The 22513-nt window shown below is 47.2% G+C and overlaps 1 protein-coding gene across 2 annotated transcripts in view; it reads left to right on the top strand.

Moving 5' to 3' along the window:
• The window catches only part of cetn4 (centrin 4), a 37322-nt gene extending 20470 nt beyond the window's left edge, over window positions 1–16852 (top strand). For both annotated transcript variants that reach the window (XM_070865283.1, XM_070865276.1), the window contains exon 5: window positions 16615–16852. In XM_070865283.1, coding sequence (XP_070721384.1) covers window positions 16615–16704 — 90 coding nt within the window. In that variant the 3' untranslated portion in view covers window positions 16705–16852. The remainder of the gene's footprint in view (window positions 1–16614) is intronic.
• Window positions 16853–22513: the final 5661 nt, after the last annotated feature.

Here is a 22513-nt window from a genome sequence, read left to right as displayed (position 1 = left end):
AGAAGGGCTGAATGGCCTGCTCCTGCACCTATTTTCTATGTTTCTATGTTTGGCTGGGGGAGGCATGCACTTGGACTGGGGCAAGGCACTTTGGCTGGAGGAGGTATGCAGTTGGACTTGGGTAAGGCACTTCGGCTGGAGGAGGGATGTACTTGGACTGGGGTAAGGCACTTTGGCTGGGGGAGGCATGCACTTGGACTGGGGTAAGGCACTTTGGCTGGAGGAGGTATGCAGTAGGACTGGGGTAAGGCACTTTGGCTGGAGGAGGTATGCAGTTGGACTGGGGTAAGGCACTTTGGCTGGCCCTTGCTGTCCTCTGGGGAGCTCTGTTCTGTGTCGCTTCAGAAAGTCAAAGTGGATCGTGTTACAATTTGCAAAGTCAGTGAGACCTTGGGATGGGGGGGTTCCAGCTACACTTTCCAGTGAAACTTTAGGGTGTGGCTTATCCTCCAAAAGGACGAATTATAGACAAAGGGTGGCGCATGGCAGCCATTTTGGCAGTACAAATATGCACGTCCAAATGGGAATGGCAGAATTAACAACAGCTGCCATGAGCAAAAATAGGGATAAGGATTATGGTTTGAAATTGTTGAACTCGATATTGAGTCCAGAAGGATGTAAAGTGCCTTACTGAAAGATGAGGTGCTATTCCTCTAGTTTACACTGAGCTTTGTTGGAACAGTGTAAGAGGCCGAGGTCAAAGTGAGAGTGGAGTGGAGAATTAAAGTGATAGGCAACCGGAAGCTCGGGGTCATGTTTACGGAGGTCACCCAAGTGGTCACCAAATCTATGTTTGTTCTCCCTAATGTAGAGGAGACCGCATCATGAGCAGCGAATACAGTATACTAAATTGCAAGAAATACAAGTAAATCACTCTTTCATTTGGGGCCCTGGACATTGGGAAGGGAGGAGATAAAAGAGCAGCTGTTGCATCTCCTGTGCTTGCATGGGAAGGTGCCATGGGAAGGGGAGAGTGGACCAGGGTGTCGCGACAAAAGGTCATCGACCTGAAATATCACCTCTGTTTCTCTCTCCTGACTGCCTGCCTGCCTGATGTGCTGAGTATTTTCAGCATTTTCTGTTTTTATTTTAGATTTCCAGCTTCCACGGTATTTTGCTTTTGTAATTTCCCCTTCACGTGAGCACCTCCTGAGCCGCTGCAGCTCCTGCAATTGCACGATTCACTATAAGGTGGCGACATTTACTTTCTTTGGTTATCCTCCATCACTGCCACGCCCCCGCCACTTGCTCCTCATCCATTATTTGTTTTAGTTAACTACTAGTAAGCTAAAGTTCTCTATTTGTGAAATTATGGTTGGTAACCCACATCCTGTCACTTCATGCACAGTGCACCAGCATATTGTGCCATGATTCCACTTTAATCTTGCATTTTATGTTCATTTTTTCAAAATTGTCTTCATAGAATAGTACAGTACAGAAGGAAGCCAATTGGCCCATTGAGTCTGCCTCAGCTCTTTCGAACAGTAACCCAGTTAATTCCACTCTCCCGTTCAATCCCCACATCCCTGCAATTTTTTTCTCCGTCAAATACAGGTTGGGAGTCCGAAATCGGGTGTTCCGAAATTCGGACAGTTTCGGAATCTGAATACTGGGCCGATCCATGGCGGGGTCATCTGGAAACTCTCAAATGTTCCGAAATCCGGACTCCCCCTGCCTCGGCCGCCCGACCACCCACCCGGTCTTGGCCTGACCTCCTCTCGGTGCCCCGACCTCGGCCTGGCCTCGCCCCCTTACCTCAGCGGCCCGACCTCACTCTCTTACCTCAGCGGCCCGCCCTCGGCATCCCGACCTCGCCCCAGCCCTCGGCGGCCCGGCCTCGCCCCCTTACCTCGGCGGCCCGGCCTCGCCCCCTTACCTCGGCGGCCCGGCCTCGCCCCCTTACCTCGGCGGCCCGGCCTCGGCCCCTTACCTCGGCGGCCCGGCCTCGCCCCCTTACCTCGGCCGCCCGGCCTCGCCCCCTTACCTCGGCCGCCCGGCCTCGCCCCCTTACCTCGGCCGCTCGGCCTCGCCCCCTTACCTCGGCCCCTTGGCGACCCGGCCTCGCCTCGGCCCCCCGACCTTGCCCCCTTGCCTCAGCGGCCCGACCTCACTCTCTTGCCTCAGCCCAACCTCGCCGCCCGACATTGCCCTGGCCCTCGGCGGCCTGACCTTGCCCCGGCCGTTGGACCCCGACGTCGCCCCGGCTCGACCTCGCGCAAGCCTGATCTTAGCCCCGGCCCTCTGCGACCCGACCTTAGCCCCGGCCCTCTGTGGCCCGACCTCGCCCCCTTACCTCGGCCCTCGGCGACCCGACCTCGCCCCGGCCCCCGAACCTTGCCCCCTTGCCTCAGCCGCCTGACCTCGCCCTCTTACCTCAACGGCCTAACCTCGGCCACTCGACATCGCCCTGGTTCAAACTCGTTCTGATGATCGGCGGCCTGACATCGGCCCGACCTCGCCCCGGCCCTTGGCCTCCCGACCTCACCTCGGTGGCCCGGCCCTCGGCATCTCGACCTCGCCACGGCTCGACCTCGCGCCCGCCCGACCTCGCCCCCTTCCCTCGGCGGCCCGACCTCGCCCCGGCCCTCGGCAGCCCGACCTCATCCCCTTACCTCGGCTGCCCGATCCCCTCCCTATCCTGCCCGACCCACACCCACCCTCCGACCCTGCCCGACCCCACCTACCTCGGCCCAGGCAAAGACGTTCCGAAATCTGGAAATACCCAGAATTCGCAACGGCCTCGGTCCTGACGTTTCTGGACTTCGGTCGTCACACCTGTAGTATCAAATTCTCTTTTCAATGTTATGATTGAATCTGTATCCACCACCCTATCACGCAGTACATTCAAATCCTAACCACTCGTGCGTTTAAAAAAAAAGTTTTTCGTTATGTAAACTGTGGTTCTTGTGCCCTCTGGTTTTGGCGCTTCAGCGATTGGAAACAGTTTCTATTTATTTACTATATCGAAACCTTTCATGATTTTAAACACTGCTATAAATCTCCACTTAGCCGTCACTGAGGAGAACAACTGCAACTTCTCCAGTCTATCCAAGTAACTGTAATCCCTCATCCCTGAAGCCATTCTGGTAAATCTCTTCTGTACCCTCTCCAAAACCTTCACGTCCTTCCTAAGGTTTGGTGCCCAGAATTGGACACATTACTCCAGCTGTATAAAACTAGATTTTGTACTCTATGGGGGAGAAATACGGGTCGTTTACACCTCCCATTAGCGCCTCGTGTTGCGGGGGCGGGGGGGGGGCGCAAACGACTTCTCGCATGGGGCCGCTACCGATGCCACTAAATTCCATGGGAGTTAGAGGAGGCGCTAACTGTGCATGGTCACCCGTTTTCGTCCCAGAGCGAAAATTCGGTAGAACCCTGTGAGGATGCCGCTGGAGGATGTCCATGCCAGCCTCATGGGTCACGAAGCTGGCTTCAGTCCGTTCACGGGGCGAAAATTAAAGGGGAGGTGCAGCGCTGACATTTCTTAAAATGCCCAACTTATCGGTTGCGGCCTTGCCCTCATGAAATCGCGGGGTCTGTGCCACGATGTTGCAGCCCGTTTCTGTGCCAGGCTGCTGCCACGGCACCCCGCTCCAAAGTGGTGTAGTGGTGGCCCCTTCTCCCCAATGCAGAGTCCATTGCATGCCCTCCCCTTTAATGGAAGGGAGGGCCCTGTGATCCCACCAGCACTTCGTGCCTCTCTGCATTGCGCTGGAAAATTCCTGTGGTTAGCTCCCAGTCCGCCCCCGTGAGAAAGTGAAGCGCGCGACATTGCGCTCCACTTCCTTTCTGGAGCGGTAGGCCCAATTTAGCTGTCTGGGCAGAACTCCCACACCTGGTGCACGAAGTCCCGCCTTACAGCTTGTACCGCCCCCAAACAGGGAGGTACTGAATTTCGCCCCTTATGCCTCTGTTTATAAAGCCGAGGGGAGAGAAATTCGGTCGTGCCCCGTTTGGAGCACTAACTTAGTAAAATTTTGAAAATTTAGCGCCAGGCACAAAGGATTCGAACTTGTTCTAAATTGGGCTTTATCGTCCCAGGAAGGAAGGGGACGATAAATCAAACGCTAATGACCACAATTGGGCGTTATCACCAGAGCGCTATTGAATTTTAGGTGACTTGCATTCAGCAATCATCCATCAATCCTTCACACTGATTCATTCCAGCTCTTAAAGGGAGGCTCTATCAAGCTGCAGCTGCTCATTTTCAGCATTCCTGCAACTGAAGTCGACCCGAGACCAACTGAAAGACCTCATGGCTATGGCTGCTCCCAATCCAAATCCAAGGGAGAGAGCTTGTCGGTTCACTGACGTTGCATTAGTGGCATTGGTGCGGCAGTGGAACAAAGGAGAGAAACACTGTTCCCAGCAAATGTATAAGACCATTGCCCCAGGTTATCAGGGCAATGTGAAGGGAAGTGGCACAGGTGGTCTCTGCCAGTAGTATCGTGGAACGCAGCTTGATACAGTACTGTAAAAAGTTCAACGACCACAGTCAGGTGGTCAAAGTGAGGACATGCTTCAACAGGTCCTACATACCAGCCTCAGGTTTGGGGCTGTGATATGGAATGAGAAATTGATGTAATGATCGGGATGTGCAGAGCAACCAGGAAGTGGCTTGGAATTCATTGAAACCGAAGTCTGATGAAGCGGTCGCGGACCCCCCTTGCAGAAGGCTGATTGAGTGCCTGCCTCTTCCGTCGCTGCTGTTCCTCATCCTCATCCTTCTCCTGCTCCTGAGGTGGTAAAGCTATGTCTAGTGGCAATGGCTGCGCCCTCATGATGGCCAAGTTGTGCAGCATGCAGCAGACGACGACGAAAAGGAACACCAGCTCGCAGCGTGCGAGTATTGGAGGACTCCTCCTGAGCGGTCAAGGCAGTGGAACCGTTGCTTGAGCACTCCGATTGTCTATTCAATGATGTTCCTGTTGTTATTATGAGTGCTGGGCACGAGTGTTGGGGTTGTGGAGGGGAGTCATGAGCCAGGTGGAGAGCGGATAGCCCTTGTTTCTGCGCAGCCAGCCCCGAGCTTGATGTGGTGGCTGGAAGAGAGCTGGCACACCGGTCTGGTGCAGGATGAATGCATTGTGGCTGCTGCCAGGATAGTGGGCATTGACGGTGAGGATTTGCCGTGTGTGGTCGCACGCCAACTGCACATTAAGTGAGTGATAGTCTTTGCGGTTACGGAATACCTCAGTTTCGTGGGTTGCGAAGTAGGCGGACATCCGCTCCAGGGCATCCCCTTAAAGGGGAGGTCTTTAGCACCCCGGGCCGCCATTTTTATTTGTCGGCCTCCTCCATGGAAACGGAGCGCCGGAGACAGCACTCTACTTCCTTTGAAGGGCGCATGGCCCAATTCTGCTTTGGGGATGGGACATCCGGGCCAGGCGCAGGTCGTCCCCGAAGGTTACTGCCCGCAATCGGGGCGAAGGGCAATTTCCAGCTCTCCACGTTTTATTAACTGCTTTGTTAATCTGTCCTGCTACCTTCAAAGATTTGTGCACAAGCACCCGCAGGTCCCTCTCTTCTTGCACCCTGGGGTTTGCGTTTACTGGGCACTTCTCGTATGTAAGGCTGAAGGATTCCTGGAATATATAATCCAGGAACTAGTCACAGTGAGTTATTGAGGGAAAGTGAGTTATTGAGGGAAAGTGAGTTACTGTCATCAGGATGGGATCTGGAGGCAATGTAGAGATCTCCTGAAAATGTTGAACTGACAGGTATCCAGTCTTCAATAATTGCAGTTGCAACAGCTCGAAGGAGGCCAACTATGAGTAATGCTGTGGCACTGCAAAGCAAGTGATTGCTAAAGGGGTTGGGTATAAAATGCAAAATCACTAATAGAGGATTCCATAGCAAGAAGCATAAACGGGTAATATTCCTACTACAGTGAAGAGTCCACATGGTTTGTTGCTTTTCAGGTTCCAGTGTAAGGGATGTAATGGGGTAGGTGCAAACTATTTTGGAAGGAGAAGAAAATGGCAAGAAATTCTCATTCATAAAGGAACCAGTTGAGAAGAAATAGATTTGTGGTCCTCAAGGCTAATAATCTTAGGATTACTCTCCGTTTCATGCACTAATTAGTATAGGAATAGTAAGACAAGTGTTATGTCTTGAATAAAGAGTCAGACTAGATACTGCAAGCTCAAAGTAAGGTGTGACCGTAGTCCTTTATTACAGATCTCAGAGTGCCTCTCCAGCCTGTGAGGCCTCCTTATATACAGGTGCTCCCAAGGGATTGTAGGATCCCTTGGGACTCCAGGGGATAAGCCCTTTGATAGTTAGACATGGTATTTACAGGTTTATATACATAACAACACTCTCGCCCCCACCCCCCCCTGACCAAAGTCAATAGTGTAACTATTTACACTGTGAGTCGATCTGGGGCCTTCCTTTCCCTGTTTGATCATCTGCAAATGCTGGTGTTGGTGAGTTGTTTGTTGGCCTGCTGCGCAGCTGGCCTTGCTGGGCTGCTGGGGGTGGTGAGTCTTGCTGGGCTGCTGCGGGTGGTGGGTTCTGCTTCATGGTCAACTGTTGGGTCGGTTGCCACTTGTGCGTGTGTGTTGGAGGGTCGAAAAAGGTAGAGTCTATTGTGGGCTCTGGATAGTCCATAAATCTGAGTTTGGTTTGGTCCACGTGTTTCCTGCAGGTGAGTCCATTTGTGAGTTTGACCACTTCCCTCTTTGGCCAAAACAGTGCCAGAAGCCACTTGGGACCTTGTCCATAGTTCAACACAAATAACAGGATCATTTATTTCAATTTTGCGCGATCATATTATGTATTCTGTTGAAGCCGCCTGCTCTCTACCTGTTCGTGTAGATCAGGGTGGACTAACGAGAGCCTTGTCTTAAGTGCCCTTTTCATGAGCAGTTCAGTGGGAGGAACTCCAGTGAGCGAGTGGGGTCTTGTGCGGTGACTAAGCAGGACTCTGGATAAGTGAGTCTGCAATGAGCCTTCAGTTACCCTTTTCAAGCTCTGCTTGATTGCTTGAACTGCTCGTTCTGCCTGACCGTTGGATGCTGGTTTAAACGGGGCAGATGTGACATGTTTGATCCCATTGCGGGTCATGAACTCCTTGAATTCGGCACGTGTAAAGCACGGCCCATTGTCACTTACAAGGACATCAGGCAGGCCATGTGTGGCAAACATGGCCCATAGGCTTTCAATGGTGGCAGCGGACGTGCTTGCCGACATTATCACACATTCAATCCATTTAGAGTACGCATCTACAGCCACTAAAAATATTTTTCCCCAAGAATGGGCCTGCATAGTCAACATGGACCCTAGAACATGGTTTGGAGGGCCAGGACCGTAAACTTAGTGGCGCCTTCCTGGGTGTATTGCTTAACTGGGAACATGTATTACATTTGTGCACGCAGTACTCTAAGTCTACAGCGATACTGTGCCACCACACGTGGGATCTGGCTATTGCTTTCATCATTACGATGCCTGGGTGGGTGCTGTGGAGATCACTAATGAAGGTGTCCCTGCCCTTTTTTGGCACAACTACCCAATTACCCCATAGGAGGCAGTCTGCCTGTATTTGTGCCGCTGGCTTTATTTCTTCCTGCATCTCTAACAGGACACTAGACCAACTCCTGTGGTGCACACAGTTTTTTTTACGAAGGACAGTAAGGGGTCCTGGCTCATCCAGGTTCTAATCTGTCAGGCGGTAACAGGTGATTGCTCACTCTCGAATGCTTCCATTATCATGACTAAATCTGTGGGCTATGCCATCTCCACCCTGGTGGTGGGCAATGGCAGCCTACTGAGAGCATTGGCACAATTTTCTGTGCCTGGCCTGTGGCAGATGCTGTGGTTGTATGCGGACAACGTGAGTGCCCATCTCTGGAGGCGGGCCGATGCATTCGTATTTATCCCCTTACTTTCAGAAAAGAGGGATATAAGCGGCTTAATTCAAATTTGAGCCCGAACAGATATTGATGCATTTTCTTTACCCCGTAAATACACACTAACTCTTCTTTTTCGATCATACAGTAGGCCCTCTCAGCCTTAGACTTCTGGATGCATAAGCAACCGGTTGCAATTTCCCAAATTCATTTGCTTGTTGCAATATACACCTGACCCCGTACGACGATGCTAGTACCAAATGTTTACATGGATTGTACAACACAAGCAATTTGTTGAACATAACAACTTCCTAGCTTTCGGAAGGCGTTTTCTTGGCTTTTACCCCATACCCATTCATCTCTTTTGCGCAGTAAAGAGTGCAGGGGTCTAACAATGTGCTAAGACCCGGTAAGAAGTTACCGAAATAGTTCAGGAGTCCTAGAAACGACCGCAGCTCCATCACGTTCTGTGGTCTCGGTGCGTTTTTGATTGCTTCCATCTTCGAATTGGTGGACCTGATGCCGTCCGCCGCGATTCTTCTCCCCAGGAACTCCAGTTCAGGCGCCAGGAAAATGCACCGAGCATTTTAGCCTGAGCCCCACACTATTGAGCCGACTAAGAACCTCCACCAGGTTCTGCAGATGCTTGACGGTGTCCCGACCTGTAACCAAGATGTCATCTTGAAAGACCACGGTGTGCGGGACCGACATCAGCAAGCTTTCCATGTTCCTCTGGAATATCGCCGCGGCCGATCGAATCCAAAACGTGCATCTGTTCTAAATGAAGAGACTTTCGTGCGTGTTGATGCAGGTGAGGTCTTTCGATGATTCCTCTAGCTCCTGCGTCATGTAGGCCAAGGTCAAGTCCAGCTTTGTGAACATTTTACCTCCCGCCAGCGTCGCAAATAGGTCGTCTGCCTTCGGTAGTGGGTATTGATCCTGCAGTGAGAAACGATTGATAGTTACTTTGTAATCACCACAGATTCTTATGGTGCTGTCTCCCTTGAGGACTTGAACAACCGGACTGACGCACTCATTGAATTGGATCGGCGAAATGATGCCCTCTTGTTGCAGCCTGTCCAGCTCAATCTCCACCCTTTCTCTCATCATGTAAGGTACCGCTCTTGTCTTGTGATGAATGGGTCGCACTCCCGGAATCAAATGGATCTGCACTTTTGCTCCTTGGAACTTTCCAATGCCTGGTTCGAACAGCGAGGGGAACTTGCTTAGGACCTGGGCACATGAGATGTCGTCGACGGACGAAAGCACTCGGACGTCGTCCCAGTTCCTGCGTATCTTTCCCAGCCAGCTTCTGCTGAACAGTGTGGGGCCATCGCCCGATACCACCCAGAGTGGTAACTCGTGCACCGCTCCATTGTAGGAGACATTTACGGTAGCACTGCCAATTACGGGAATCAGTTCCTTTGTGTACGTTCTAAGTTTAGTACGAATGGGAGTCCGGACTGGCCTTGAAACATTGCTGCACCACAATTTATCGAAAGTCTTTTTGCTCATTATGGACTGGCTTGCGCCCATGTCCAGCTCCATGGACACCGGGAGTCCATTTAATTCAACCTTCAGCATTATCGGGGGATACTTGGTGGTAAATGTGTGCAACCCATATACCTCTGCGTTCTCAGTCTGAGGCTCTGGTTCATCGTGATCCACTGTGGATCTGTCCTCCTCTGCAACATGGTGGTTTGCAGGATTAGCAGGGTTTGCAGGTCGCCTGCACATGCATTGGAGGTGTCCCATTGTTCCACAGCCCTTGCAAATGTATCCTTTGAAGTGGCATAAATGGAAACGATGATCACCCCCGCAGCGCCAACAAGGTGTTAATGGCCTTGTATTCACCACCCTTGATGGTGGACTCTGAGTTATCTGTGGACGTGCAGCTGCAGGTGTGTAAGTCCTGCCCTGTACATTTCGATTCAAAAACAACGTTACTTCGTTCATAGTACTTGCAGCAGCACTAGTGTGCTGAGAAATTTGTTTGGTATTGTCACTGGTGGCAATAACGCTTGGACTATCGCTATGGCTTTACTCAAGGTTGGGGTCTCTACAGTCAAAAGTTTGCGAAGTATTACTTCATGGCCAATGCCAAGTACAAAGAAGTCCCTGAGCATGTGCTCCAAGTGTCCTTCAAATTCGCAATGTCCTGCAAGGCGCCTTAGCTCGGCGACATAGCTTGCCACTTCCTGGCCTTCAGATCTCTTGTATGTGTAGAACCGATACCTCGCCATCAGAACGCTTTCCTTCGGGTTTAGATGCTCCCGGACCAGTGTGCACAACTCATCGTACGACTTGTCTGTGGGTTTCGCTGGAGTGAGCAAGTTTTTCATGAGGCCATACGTTGGTGCCCCGCAAACGATGAGGAAGATCGCCCTTCGTTTGGCAGCGTTCGCTTCTCCTTCCAGCTTGTTGGCCACAAAGTATTGGTCAAGTTGCTCCACGAAGGTTTCCCAATCATCTCCCTCCGAAAATTTCTCCAGGATGCCCACATTTCTCTGCATTGTTACGGTGGGGTTCGTCATCTGTATCTCGTCGCCAGTTGTTATGTCTTGAATAAAGAGTCAGACTAGATACTGCAAGCTCAAAGTAAGGTGTGACCATAGTCCTTTATTACAGATCTCAGAGTGCCTCTCCAGCCTGTGAGGCCTCCTTATAATACAGGTGCTCCCTTGGGACTCCAGGGGCTAAGCCCTCTAGTGGTTCGACATGATATTTACAGGTTTACATACATAACAACAAGGACTAAATGTTTGCATGGAGAAATGGTGAAAGAAGGAAGAGTTCAAATTCCTGGACATTGGGACTGGTTTTGGGACAGGAGTGACATGTGCAGATATGTATCACCTGAACAGGGTTACAACTGATCACGTGACGTTTGTAAATGTTACTGTATTTATATTTTACAGATTGTGTCCCCTTTAGTTGAGTATCATTGCTTGTTATTTCGCGACAGTAGCTGTTTTGTGTAAAGCTCCGAGAATCAGGAGATCATCACCAAGCATACGATTAAAGGAAACCTCACATAGTTGATGATGCAGCAGCAGCTGGTGGTGCTACAGAGTGGGGGGAACCAATTTAAAGTGCAAAATTCTCCAGGGCTGCTAGCAGCTGTGTCTGGTAGTTTCCTGGCCTATACCGGAAGACTCCTGGACAATCAGCTTAGTGTTGAAAAATCCTAGCTACAACCCATGTCCTCATTGGGGAAAGTAGCTAGTGCTTGGAAAGAAAGAGGAAAAAAAGTTGCATTTATATAGCTCCTTTCATGACCTCAGGACATCCCTAAGTGCTTCATAGCGAATTAAGTACTTTGAAGTATAGTCACTGTTATAATGTAGGAAATATGGCACATCCCTGGAACGCACAACCCTACCACTATGGAGAGGATTTTAAAACTAATGGCATTGGGGAGGGAGAACACAAGATGAGGGAGCAGAACTATAGTGAAAAGCTAAAAGAGAAAATGTGGAAAGTAATAAAGGACAGTTTATAAAGAGGAGGGATTAAAGAGTATGATTGCCAAATGGATAGAGTCAGGTTTAAGTCCTATGTGTTAAAGGTTTTAAAAATAAAATTGATGAGCTAAAGGCACAAATTGTTATGGATGTGGGATATAGCGTAATGGCATTAAGAGCTGTGAATTAGAATAGGGCAGGACTTGAAATATACAGGAGGGATAGAGTAGGGAAAAATAGGATAACAATATTAATCAAAAATTCCATTACAGCACCAGAATGTAAGGATCATGGGTAATGGTGAAAAGAACTGAATTTATTTGGTTAGCATTAAGGAATAAGAAGGAAATAGTTACTCTATATTGGGTGTTTATTATACACTGCTGAACAGGTAAAGAAGATGGAGGAAGAAATATATGGATAAATTAGAGAAAAAGGCAGAAATAAAAGCTTAAATAATGGATTAATAATTATCCAAAGATAGATTAGGGTAAAAGTAATACATGTAGAAAAAAATAGGATGCATTTCTACAATAAGGTAAACTTTGCAAGGCCAATGATGACTAATTTTTCAATATTCAATGCCTGTGAATGAAGCCGCGGCAGTATTACAAACCTCACAAATTTTACCTTTCAGTCTCCAGGACTGCTTTCTAGATCAGCACGTTTTAATCTAATAACAAAAGAGATGGGGCTAGATTTTCCACTTTTGTGCTTATCGCCCAAAAATGGGCTTTATTTCTGGCGTGGGCGATGGTAAAGGGTTTTCAGATTGCCGGCTTCTCACCTATTCTCAAAGTCTCCATTTTTGAAAATGGGCGTTATCACAAGCGACCTGAAATGGGCGTTAGCGTTAAATTCTTTTGACCTTCTGCCGTAAAGTGTCGCCGTCCTTAGCAGTGGCATGGCAACGCTTGATTCCCGCGATTCAGGAGGTCACGGGTCATCATGACATGCGCAGAAGAGGAGACAGAGAGAGATGGAGCTAAGAGGGACTGAAGGCGTGTATGGCTGTGGTGTGTGCTTGTTTGGCTGTTGTGGGAGGCACGAGGGAGATTCACCAGCAGCAAAAAGCCTACTAATCACCAAGAACATAGATGGCGCCGAGTTTTTGTCCAACAAATAAGATATAATATGGAAGGGATGGTGGAGGCCCTGGAGCTGGTAGCCAGGAACACTGGTGGCAGAGGGCTCCCAGTGTTGCCGGAGCACGGCACTGCACCCCAAGTTGCCGCACCCCCATTGCCAACCACAAATGAGAGCCAGCAGCAACATCTTTCTTCTGGCTTGGAGCACGTTCCCATCTCTGGACCGTCCTCGCCTGTATCCGTCTAAGCAGCGGTTCGGCTGTCATCCCCCGCCCCCCCCCCCCCCCCCAAATGAAGCATCGCCTGAGGAGCTCCTCAGCCAGGCGGCTTGGAGTCAGGAGGGAAAGGGGTAGAGGTAGGGAGGAGAAGTGGGGTTGGGTGGGGGGCGGGGGGGGTGGTTTACAGAAACACTGATTATTTCAGACAAGTGTTCAGTTTAAATGTTTTTTATTGAACAAAATCTTGTTGCTCATTGATTCAGATAGTTGCACCGTTACACGCTGGTGATTCCTTAACATCAAAGGGTATAATGACACTTTAACTTCAATCAACTTAAACTTTAACTGTCACCAAGATGATGCCCACCGTTGATATATCACCTGCACACCCAGCACTGTATCAGCCTTGTAAATAACACCAACGTTCTTTCAGGCAAAGTGATCATTGATGAGCTCCTGGTGTAAGCTCTTGCAGCTATCATGCCACCATGGGCCCTTTACAGGGGTCTACAGGGGGCGGGGGCATGGCTTCAGCGTCAGCCTGATTGTCTGGGCTGATGTCAGCATCTGCCTCCTCATCGTCCTCTTCCTTTCTCAGGTGAGGTGGACTGTCAGACTCATCAGGCAATTTTTGTCCCCTCCTGATAGCCAAGTTGTGCAGCATGGAACACACCACCACGAATTGAGCTACCTGCTCAGAGTGGTATTGGAGCTCGCCTCCTGAGTGGTCCAGGCATCTAAAGTGCTGCTTCAGCACTCCAATGGTTTTTCCCCACAATATTGCGAGTTGCTCTGTAGCTCTCGTTGTATCGCCTCTCGGCTTCGGTGTGGGTATCATGCAGCGGGGGTCATCAGCCAGTTGACGAGGCCACATCCTTTGTCACCAAACATCCAGCATTGATCTTGTGGCTGATTGTTAAACAAGTCAGATACAGTGCTCTCACGCAGGATGTGAGCATCATGGATGCTGCCCGGAAATTGAGCATTCACTGCCAGTATAATTTGATGCTGGTCAACAACCAGTTGGACATTCAGGGAGTGGAATCCCTTGCGGTTCCTGAAAATCTCAGCATCCTGAAAAGGTGCCCACATTGCAATGTGCGTACAGTCTATTGCTCCCTGCACCTTGGGGAAGTTTGCAATTCTGAAGAATCCTAGAGCCCTCTCACTCTGTGCCTCCCTGGTCATAGGGAAGCTGATCAAGTCCCTCCTTCGTGTGTACAGGGCTTCAGTGACCTGTCTAATGCAGCGATGTGTGGCATGCTGAGAAAGTCTGCTAATGTCGCCAGCGTGGCCTGAAAAGAACCCGAGGCGTAGAACGGCAGTGCCGCGGTGACTTTGACTTCGACGGACAGTGCAGTACTGATAATGCTGGCAGGCTGCAGATCTCCCCTTATGAGCTGGCATACCTCAGTGAAAACCTCTTTGTGGAAGCGCGGTCTCCGAAAGCAGGTGGTGTCAGGCAAGTCGAGGTAAGACTGCTTCTCCCTGTACTTGCGGGGGGTGTAACGTCTGGTCCTCCTTATCAATCTGGCACGTCTTACATTAGGCACATAATGCGGTGGAGCGTATCTTCTGCCATCTCGAGTCTGCAGCATGTAATTGATCATCAAGAGAGGGTGAGAAAGGACAGGCCCCATTCCAATAGCTATCTGTTTTCCACCGATTGGTCACAAAGAATGAATGTCCCAACGAAGACACCTATTAAATTCCAATCGTTCACAGTATGATAAAGATGTTTGTTCAGATGTTCACATCACCTCCAAAGACCTCCAGAGTACATCCGAACTCCCCCGAGGTTGAAGCAGAGCAGCCTTTTAAATGATGCGACATGTGATTTAGAACATGGAGTCCATTATGCTATGAGTAGTTCCAGTTAGTTCCACCTTTTCCCAGCGTTTTTTTGGGCGAGCGATATTGTGGCCGAGATGTTTGCGAGGTGGTGAAAGTGACTGGATGATCTCGTGGCCGCTAGTTTCGGTAAATATGCTCTTTATGACAAAAAAAAATGGGCGGGCGGTATTATTGAATCTTGGCGTCAAATCAGTGCGGAAATTAACGCTGGGCGATATTATGGGCGTTGATTTTGCCCATTCTGATGATTCCGCCCATAATGGGTGAGCGGTATTATTTTTTCCCGGCATTAAGCACATAGGGAAAGTAATGCTCAGCGCTAAGTTTCCGAAAAATGCCCGTCAGTTTCCATTTTGTGGCTAAATGGGCAATATCTGGGCGTTATATGCTATTTCAGCGGTAAAATGGACGTTAAGTGGGCGTTAAGCATGCAAAAAAAGTGGACGTTCTAGCCCATAGTATTAGATCTAATTCTATTAAAATTAAGTGGGGCAAATAAATAATTACATAGAATTTTACAGTGCCGAAACAGGCCATAACAGGTCCACCTTGCTTCATCTCACCCTATTAAATAATGTATGGGTAGGAAAAATCTGGGAAATGGTGGCCAAAGTGTAATTAAGTTTGTTGCAAACATTGAAAAAGAGAGGGAACAGATGAGGATAAATGTATTTGTCTGGATAAAAGTCAATTTCAACATGATAAAAAAATAAATTAGTCCGGGTAAATCAGAAAGATTGACAGCTAAGACAGTAGACCCACATTTGGAAATGTTCAAACAGAAGATGATTAAGGTACAAACTAGATATATTCCCACAAGAATTAAAGAAGGTACAGAAAAAGCTGGAGCTCCTTGGATGAGCATAGAGATTTAAATGAAACTGAAAAAGAGGCCTATGACAAATGTAAGACTAATATATAAAAGAGAAAATCAAAACAAATATAGCAGATGTAGAAGGGAAACTCAAAAATATTAGGAAGAGGGAGTATGTTGAAAAACTAGCAGGGAACATTGAGCAATAGTAAAAAAAAATTCTAAGCACATAGATAATAAGTATAAAGATTAGTTAAAGAAAGAGTAGTCCTGATTAGTGATAAAATACATTTCTCGTGGAGAATGAAGAGATGGTGGTAATTTTAAATGGACATTTGTTTTTTTCAATGGAACATCAGAACAAAATAAAGCATGAATTCTTAACGTATACAAAGTAAAAGGTATATGTGCTAGCTTACATCCTGCAATGAATTTTTTTTTAATGCAGCCTCCTTACAAAGGGGGCTGATGGGGCTAAATGCACAGTAATCACTTTAAATGACTAAGTTAAGATTCCCAGGTCAGTGCTAGGAACCAACCTTTCTAAATCTTTGAGGAGGAGTAAATGCATGAAGGTTTAAAGCGTTCACTCTCCTTCACCACCACCACCCCAAACTCATCTCATAAAACTGCTCCCCCTCGCAATCCTCCCAGAATTCAAAGCATCCTCACCTATCATCTCCAAACCTTTCATTCTCTTTCCCAGTACATTCACATTGCATGACCACCCCAACCCCTATTTCCACATATCTCAACCCCACTACCAATGGTTCCCCACCCCATTCCTCAATACTTCCAAATCCCATCTGCTCCCAAACTTTACCATCCACCTCATATTGCTCCCAGATATCTGACATACTATTCCCAATTCTCCCTGTCCCTGCGATTCCCTGCCACTGTGTGGGACTTCCCTCCCAGTATTCCCATTCCCATCAAACACCTCCATGCTCCTAGTGCCCACCATTGCCATTCCAGAGTTCCCACACCCAAAACCACCATCCTGCTGTTACCATACCGCAGTACCCCTTCCCAGTACTGCTTACACATCTACCTACTTACACACAATTTGGAACATCTTCCTGTGTTCTTCGATTTTCTTTTTAATATAAGACATAATGCGATAAACCAGATCTTCCTTTATCTTGCATAAAGCAAAATATCCTCACACTCACTGTAAGCAAAGCCACTCTCGATTGTGTGCTAATATGTGTGTCTATACTGTTAAAAATATATTTCTCAAATGGGTTTAAAGTTTCATGATCCTGTAGCAAGAAATGTCACTTCAAATAATGTTTAAAGATTTTTTTTTCCATTTATAAACAGGAAATGATTGATGAAGCTGACCGTGATGGTGATGGTGAGATAAATGAACAAGAATTTTTGCGGATCATGAAAAAAACAAGCCTCTATTAATTTATATGATTTTTGTCAACATTCCCAAAGTAGAACTAGTTGTGACTTGTTTTTATTTAAATAATAAAGAATGAAGAAAAGCTTCGAGTTTTGGTATATCTGAATTCAATATTATTTATTTAAAATAAATCCAAAAAATACAAATCAAGCAATTGATGCACATTATCTTTCATTACTATCAATAGTTTACTCATTTCCGTGGAAAAGATCTATAAATTATATTTCTGCTCATCCTTGAATTCCCCATTGCCCCTAGGAGATGTGTAATTCAGTTTCTTTCGTATTCGAGCCAATCGTATTCTCAAGAAGCAGTTAATAGTAACTTCACAGTAACATTCCTGATTATTACATTCCAGTTTCTGTTTATCGAGCATGTGCCTTGAAGTGCCATTAGAGAATAGTTCCAGTAAAGATGGTGACACAATTAGGATTTATTGCAGTATGCAATCACCTGGTACTGTATTTAAAAAAAAAAAATACGTGTTACATTCTGATAAAACTGGTGCTTTTATGTCAAATAGTAAATTGAAATGTTTGTGAATATTTGAAATTATTTTTTCCAATGATGCTGTTCAATCCAGCTTGTCTTTTTTCTTAAATCTTTATTGCACTCTGTGGATTAGACTCATATTTTTCTTTTATAAATGGATTACAAGTCCCACATTCAATATTTTAAGTGGTGTCTCATGGAATTACTGGGCAATGGGGAGCTAGCTGCCAGTTGGAGTAAATTTAAGTATGCAAGCATTTCTTTTTACAAATTTGTTTTTATTTTTGACTTTTGTATATTGAAAAGTAATAAACCATTATTAGTGCTGATTTTTGGGAAAAGTGAATTATCCAGCTTTAACAACACAGATGTTAAATTATGACTTGAAACTCTTGCACGAACAAATAAAATTATGTGTTCATTGTATCAGAAAATGTTTTGCTTTGTGAGACACATCAGTATGGTTTTGATCATTTTGAAGTTAAATACGTTATATGTATTTCCCATATTTGAAATGAGATGACATTTTTTTCAAAATTGTGTACGAGCTGAAGTTGTGAGATGTTAGTGCTGGAAAATGGAAAAAAACATTCCATTTCGGGCATCCAGTATCCGTACCATGCATTCGTAGCTCAAATATAACATGGATTAGATCGAGTAAACTCAACCTTATTCTTCCTTGCTGATGTGACTAAATTTGAACTTGGAGCAGCACTCCCTACTCCAGTTTTGTGCAGGTGGCTCATGCCCAATAGGACCTCAGTTAGATTCATTTTATATAAGATTCAAACTGAGGCCACAAGGGTAGAAGTACAATGTCCTAACTCATGGTGCCACCCAGTTCTGCAGAAATTATCTTGAGTGATTTGTAGTCATCTATTGTTACCATTAGTTTCATTTGTATTTTTAATTTAAAGAAGCAAACATTCTTGATGGTCCCAGATAGTGGTTGTACTGCCAGGTATGGTAATGAGCCACACCGATCAAGTTCAATCCCTCGTCTGTGCTGAGCTAGCTGATCTCAACCACTGGCAGGGGTGTTAAAACTTTCCTTAGCAACCCTTGGGTAAGGAGAGAAAAAGTGTCCGAGGTTCCTGCTTCTGATTGTGATCCAGTGACTAATAATGGAATGTGCAGGTGTGTGTAGATATGAGATTAAGATAAGATTAGCTTGATTGTGTTGTTTCCCCTTCCCCAGTGTTTAAATGCACCATTGATAATTGTTTAAGCTGGCACATTAAAAAAAAGGCTGCTTGGATGAGGTATGGGGAGTTGCCAGCACCCGTGGGAATGTACCCAACCACTAATCAATGCCTTCGGAGGAGGAGTGAGGAAAAAAATAATTACTTATGAAGCGATGACAAATTTCATTAACAGGGTATGGATGGAACTTTCCCTTGCTTTGCAAAGGTGGGGGAAACATTCTATATCTTGGGATTTCAAATCAGTCTCTATTGGACTGATAGGCAACAGGAAAAAGCTGGTTAGCTAAATTCTAAAATTTGGTTGTTTCAGATGTGAAACCTATAAAAAATTTGAAACCTTCTAAATCGGCTCATTTACAAGTCTTAATTTTTGGTGTCAATAGTTCATAAAAGTCAGCTAAAAGGGAAGGTATTAAGAAGTGATTAATATAATTGTTTAGATCATTTTCAGGACTTTAAAATGGCAATACAAAATCGGTGTGACAATTTTTAACCATAATATGAACCCAAACTAATCATTTGATTTTTTTTAATACAGAAAAGGGGAGAATGGTGACATTTGCAGACTGATACAATTTAAGCATTTTATTACACCTATGACACAGAACAAAACATTTCTGCCACAGGTCTGTTCACTGCTTCTAAGCGAGTTTTGTGTGGTTGGGGGATTTTTTGTGGTCAGGCTTTTTTGAGTTGAAATGCTTTGTCTTATTAAGAACTGTAGATATGGAGGTTTCGCAAAAGAAGTTGCATCAGAGAAAATAACATTTGCCCAGCTGATTGCCCCAGTTCTAGGAATCTTGGGTAGAATTGTTTTTGGGTTGAGAAACCCACTGCTAAAATAGGGGTTTCTGCATCATCATCATAGGCAGTCCCTCAAAATCGAGGAAGACTTGCTTCCACTCTAAAAGTGAGTTCTCAGGTGACTACAGTCCAATACGGGAATTACAGTCTCTGTCACAGGTGGACAGACAGTCGTTGAAGGAAAGGGTGGGTGGGGAGTCTGGTTTGCCGCATGCTCCTTCCGCTGCTTGCGCTTGTTTTCTGCATGATCTCAGTGACGAGACTCGAGGTGCTCAACACCCTCCCAGATGCTCTTCCTCCACTTAGGGCAGTCTTTGGCCAGGGATTCCCAGGTGTCGGTGAGGATGTTGCACTTTATCAAGGAGGCTTTGAGGGTGTCCTTGAAACGTTTCCTCTGTCCACCTGTCCACTTGCCATGTAGGAGTTCCGAGTAGAGCGCTTGTTTTGGGAGTCTTGTGTCGGGCATGCCCAACACAAATGTGGCCCGCCCAACGGAGCTGGTCGAGTGTGGTCAGTGCTTTGACGCTGAGGATGTTGGCCTGATTAAGATCACTGATGTTGGTGCGTCTATCCTCCCAGGGCATTTGCAGAATCTTGCGGAGACATCGTTGGCGGTATTTCTGCAGCGACTTGAGGTGTCTGCTGTGTATGGGCTACGTCTGAGTCATACAGGAGGCCGGGTATCACTACAGCCCTGTAGACCATAAGCTTCATACCAGATTTGAGGGCCTGATCCTCGAACACACTCTTCCTCAAGCGACTGAAGGCTGCGCTGGCGCACTGGAGGCGGTGTTGGACCTCGTTGCAATGTCTGCCCTTGCTGATGGTAGGCTCCCGATGTATGGAAAGTGGTCCACGTTGTTCAAGGCCGCGCCGTTGATTTTGATGACTAAGGGGTCAGTATGTATGGCAGGGTCAGGTTGGTAGAGGATCTTTGTCTTATGGATGTTTAGTGTAAGACCCATGCTTTCGTACGCCTCGGTGAAGATTCTGACGATGGCTTCGAGAATGTGCGCAGATGCAAGCGTTGTCCACGTACTGTAGCTCGACGACAGAGGATGGGACCTTCTTGGATCTCGCCTGGAGGCGACGAAGGTTGAACAGGTTCCCACTGGTTCTATATTTAGTTCCACTCCAGTGGGGAGCTTGTTGAGCGTGAGATTGAGCATTTCAGCGAGGAAGATCGAGAAGAGGGCTGGCACAATGACGCTGCCCTGCTTGACCCCGGTCCGGACGTGGATTGGGTCTGTGGTAGATCAGTTGATCAGGATCACAGCTTGCATGTCGTCGTGGAGCAGGCGGAGGATGGTGACAAACTTTTGGGGGCAGCCGAAACGGAGGAGGACGCTCCATAGTCTCCAAGGCCTTAACAGTGTCAAAGGCCTTTGTGAGGTCAAAGAAGGCCATGTACAAAGGTTGGTGCTGTTCCCTGCATTTCTCTTGCAGTTGTCGCGCCATGAAGATCATGTCTGTTGTACCCCGTAGCGGACGGAATCTACACTGTGACTATGGGAGGAGCTCCTCAGCCACAGGGAGAAGACGGTTGAGGAGGATTCTTGCAATGACTTTCCCAGTGGCCAACACAGGGAGATTCCTCTGTAGTTCCTGCAGTTGGACTTGTCCCCTTTTTTAAAGATGGTCATAATTACGGCGTCTCTGAGATCTGCAGGCGTGCACTTCTCCTTCCAGATGAGAGAACTGAGGTCATGCATTCGAGCCAATAATGCCCCTCCGCCATACTTTAGTGCCTCAGCGGGTATTTTATTTGCTCCTGATGCCTTGTTCTTGAGCTGACTGATGGCCTTTTCTACCTCGTGCAGAGCTGGGGTTTTGCTGAGATGGTGGCGAGTAGCATGCTGTGGAACGGAGTCGAGGACACTCGTGTCAAAGACGAGTCTCGATTAAGGAGATCTTCGAAGTGTTCCTTCCAGCGGGCCATGACTGCTTCGGTGTCCTTGATGAGTGACTCCCCATTCTTGGCCAGCAGTGGGGTGGGGCCTTGGGTGCTTGGGCCATAGGTGGACTTAACTGCGGTGAAGAATCCTCGCAGTCAAGTCCAGCTGCTGAATCTCATGTGCTTTCTCCATCCACCATCTATTCTTTAGGTCGCGAGTTTTTTGTTGGACCTTGATCTTCAGCCGTCTGTAGAGCTGCTTTGCTGCTCCCGAGTTGTGTTGTTGCTTTAAGTTTAGAAATGCCCTGTGCCTGCGATTTATTAGCTCCTGGATCTCCTGCTCATTCTTATCAAACCAGTCCTGGTGTTTCCTGGTTGAGCTGACCAAGCGTCTCTTCGCAGGCACTGGTTATGGTGGCCTGGAGGGCAGACCAAGCGCTGTGGGCACTCTGCGTCTCGGGTTGGCAGTGAGGCACTGGCTGTATAGGGCTCTCTTAACTGGGTCTTTGAGTGCCCCAGCGTTGATTTTTCAGCGACATTGCTTCTGTTGTAGTCGTTGCTTTGGGGCTATCTAAATGTTGATGACGGACGGATTAGGTGGTGGTCCGTCCAGTAGTCGTCGGCTCCTGTCATAGCGAGCAGCTGAGGGAGATTTATAAATAAGCTAATAAGAAGATAAATATATAATAAGGGGATTTGGAACAGATCTGAACTCTGTCCTCCCTCTCCTGATCCGGTGGCGTCCTTCGGAGTCCCTTTGGCCAGCTCAGAGCCGGCCTCGGTGGCGAACCTCCTTTAGGGGTTTCTGCAGTGTCCTGGTTAGTGTCCATCCCACGCATAATATGAATCCTATTTCATGGCTTGTAACTTGTTTTGCCATGACTTTCTTATATTATGTTTTTAATATATTTATAAAGCAGTTTTTTATAATAGAGATTGTTATGAAGACCTAAAGCCTTTTTAAAATCTACTTGGCCCAGAAATTGCTGGGAAAATAGTGGTGAGTTCATGGCGCTCGGCATTATTTGTTCTTTAAAAATCAAGCAATTTGTGGCGAAGATATATGCCATGAGTTCCAATTTGTCACAAATTGCTGGATGATTTGCGCAGCTCCACCGTTGGCCTCGACAGAACGAAAAAAATTGCAACCTCACCATAAGTCTCACCATTCCCATTTGAAATAAATTGCGTGTCCTAATTGCTGGATATGCGCTATTAATGTGAATTAATCTTGCCACAGCCATTCAGGGCTGGCAATTTATGTCGTAAGAACCCTATTAATGTCGTGATTTATGGTCCTGATATGCCACTGAACCGTAGAGGCCCAGAAAGTAAATAATGAAACTGGACTCACACTCTCGCAGGTAGTAAATTGATCCTAGAGCTTTATTGCAATTTTTAAAATCTATCTTAGTA

This window comes from Pristiophorus japonicus, chromosome 2 (assembly GCF_044704955.1).
Source record: "Pristiophorus japonicus isolate sPriJap1 chromosome 2, sPriJap1.hap1, whole genome shotgun sequence".
NCBI lineage: Eukaryota > Metazoa > Chordata > Chondrichthyes > Pristiophoridae > Pristiophorus > Pristiophorus japonicus.
Note: the sequence above shows the minus strand (reverse complement) of the source record. Positions and strands in the feature narration are given on the sequence as shown.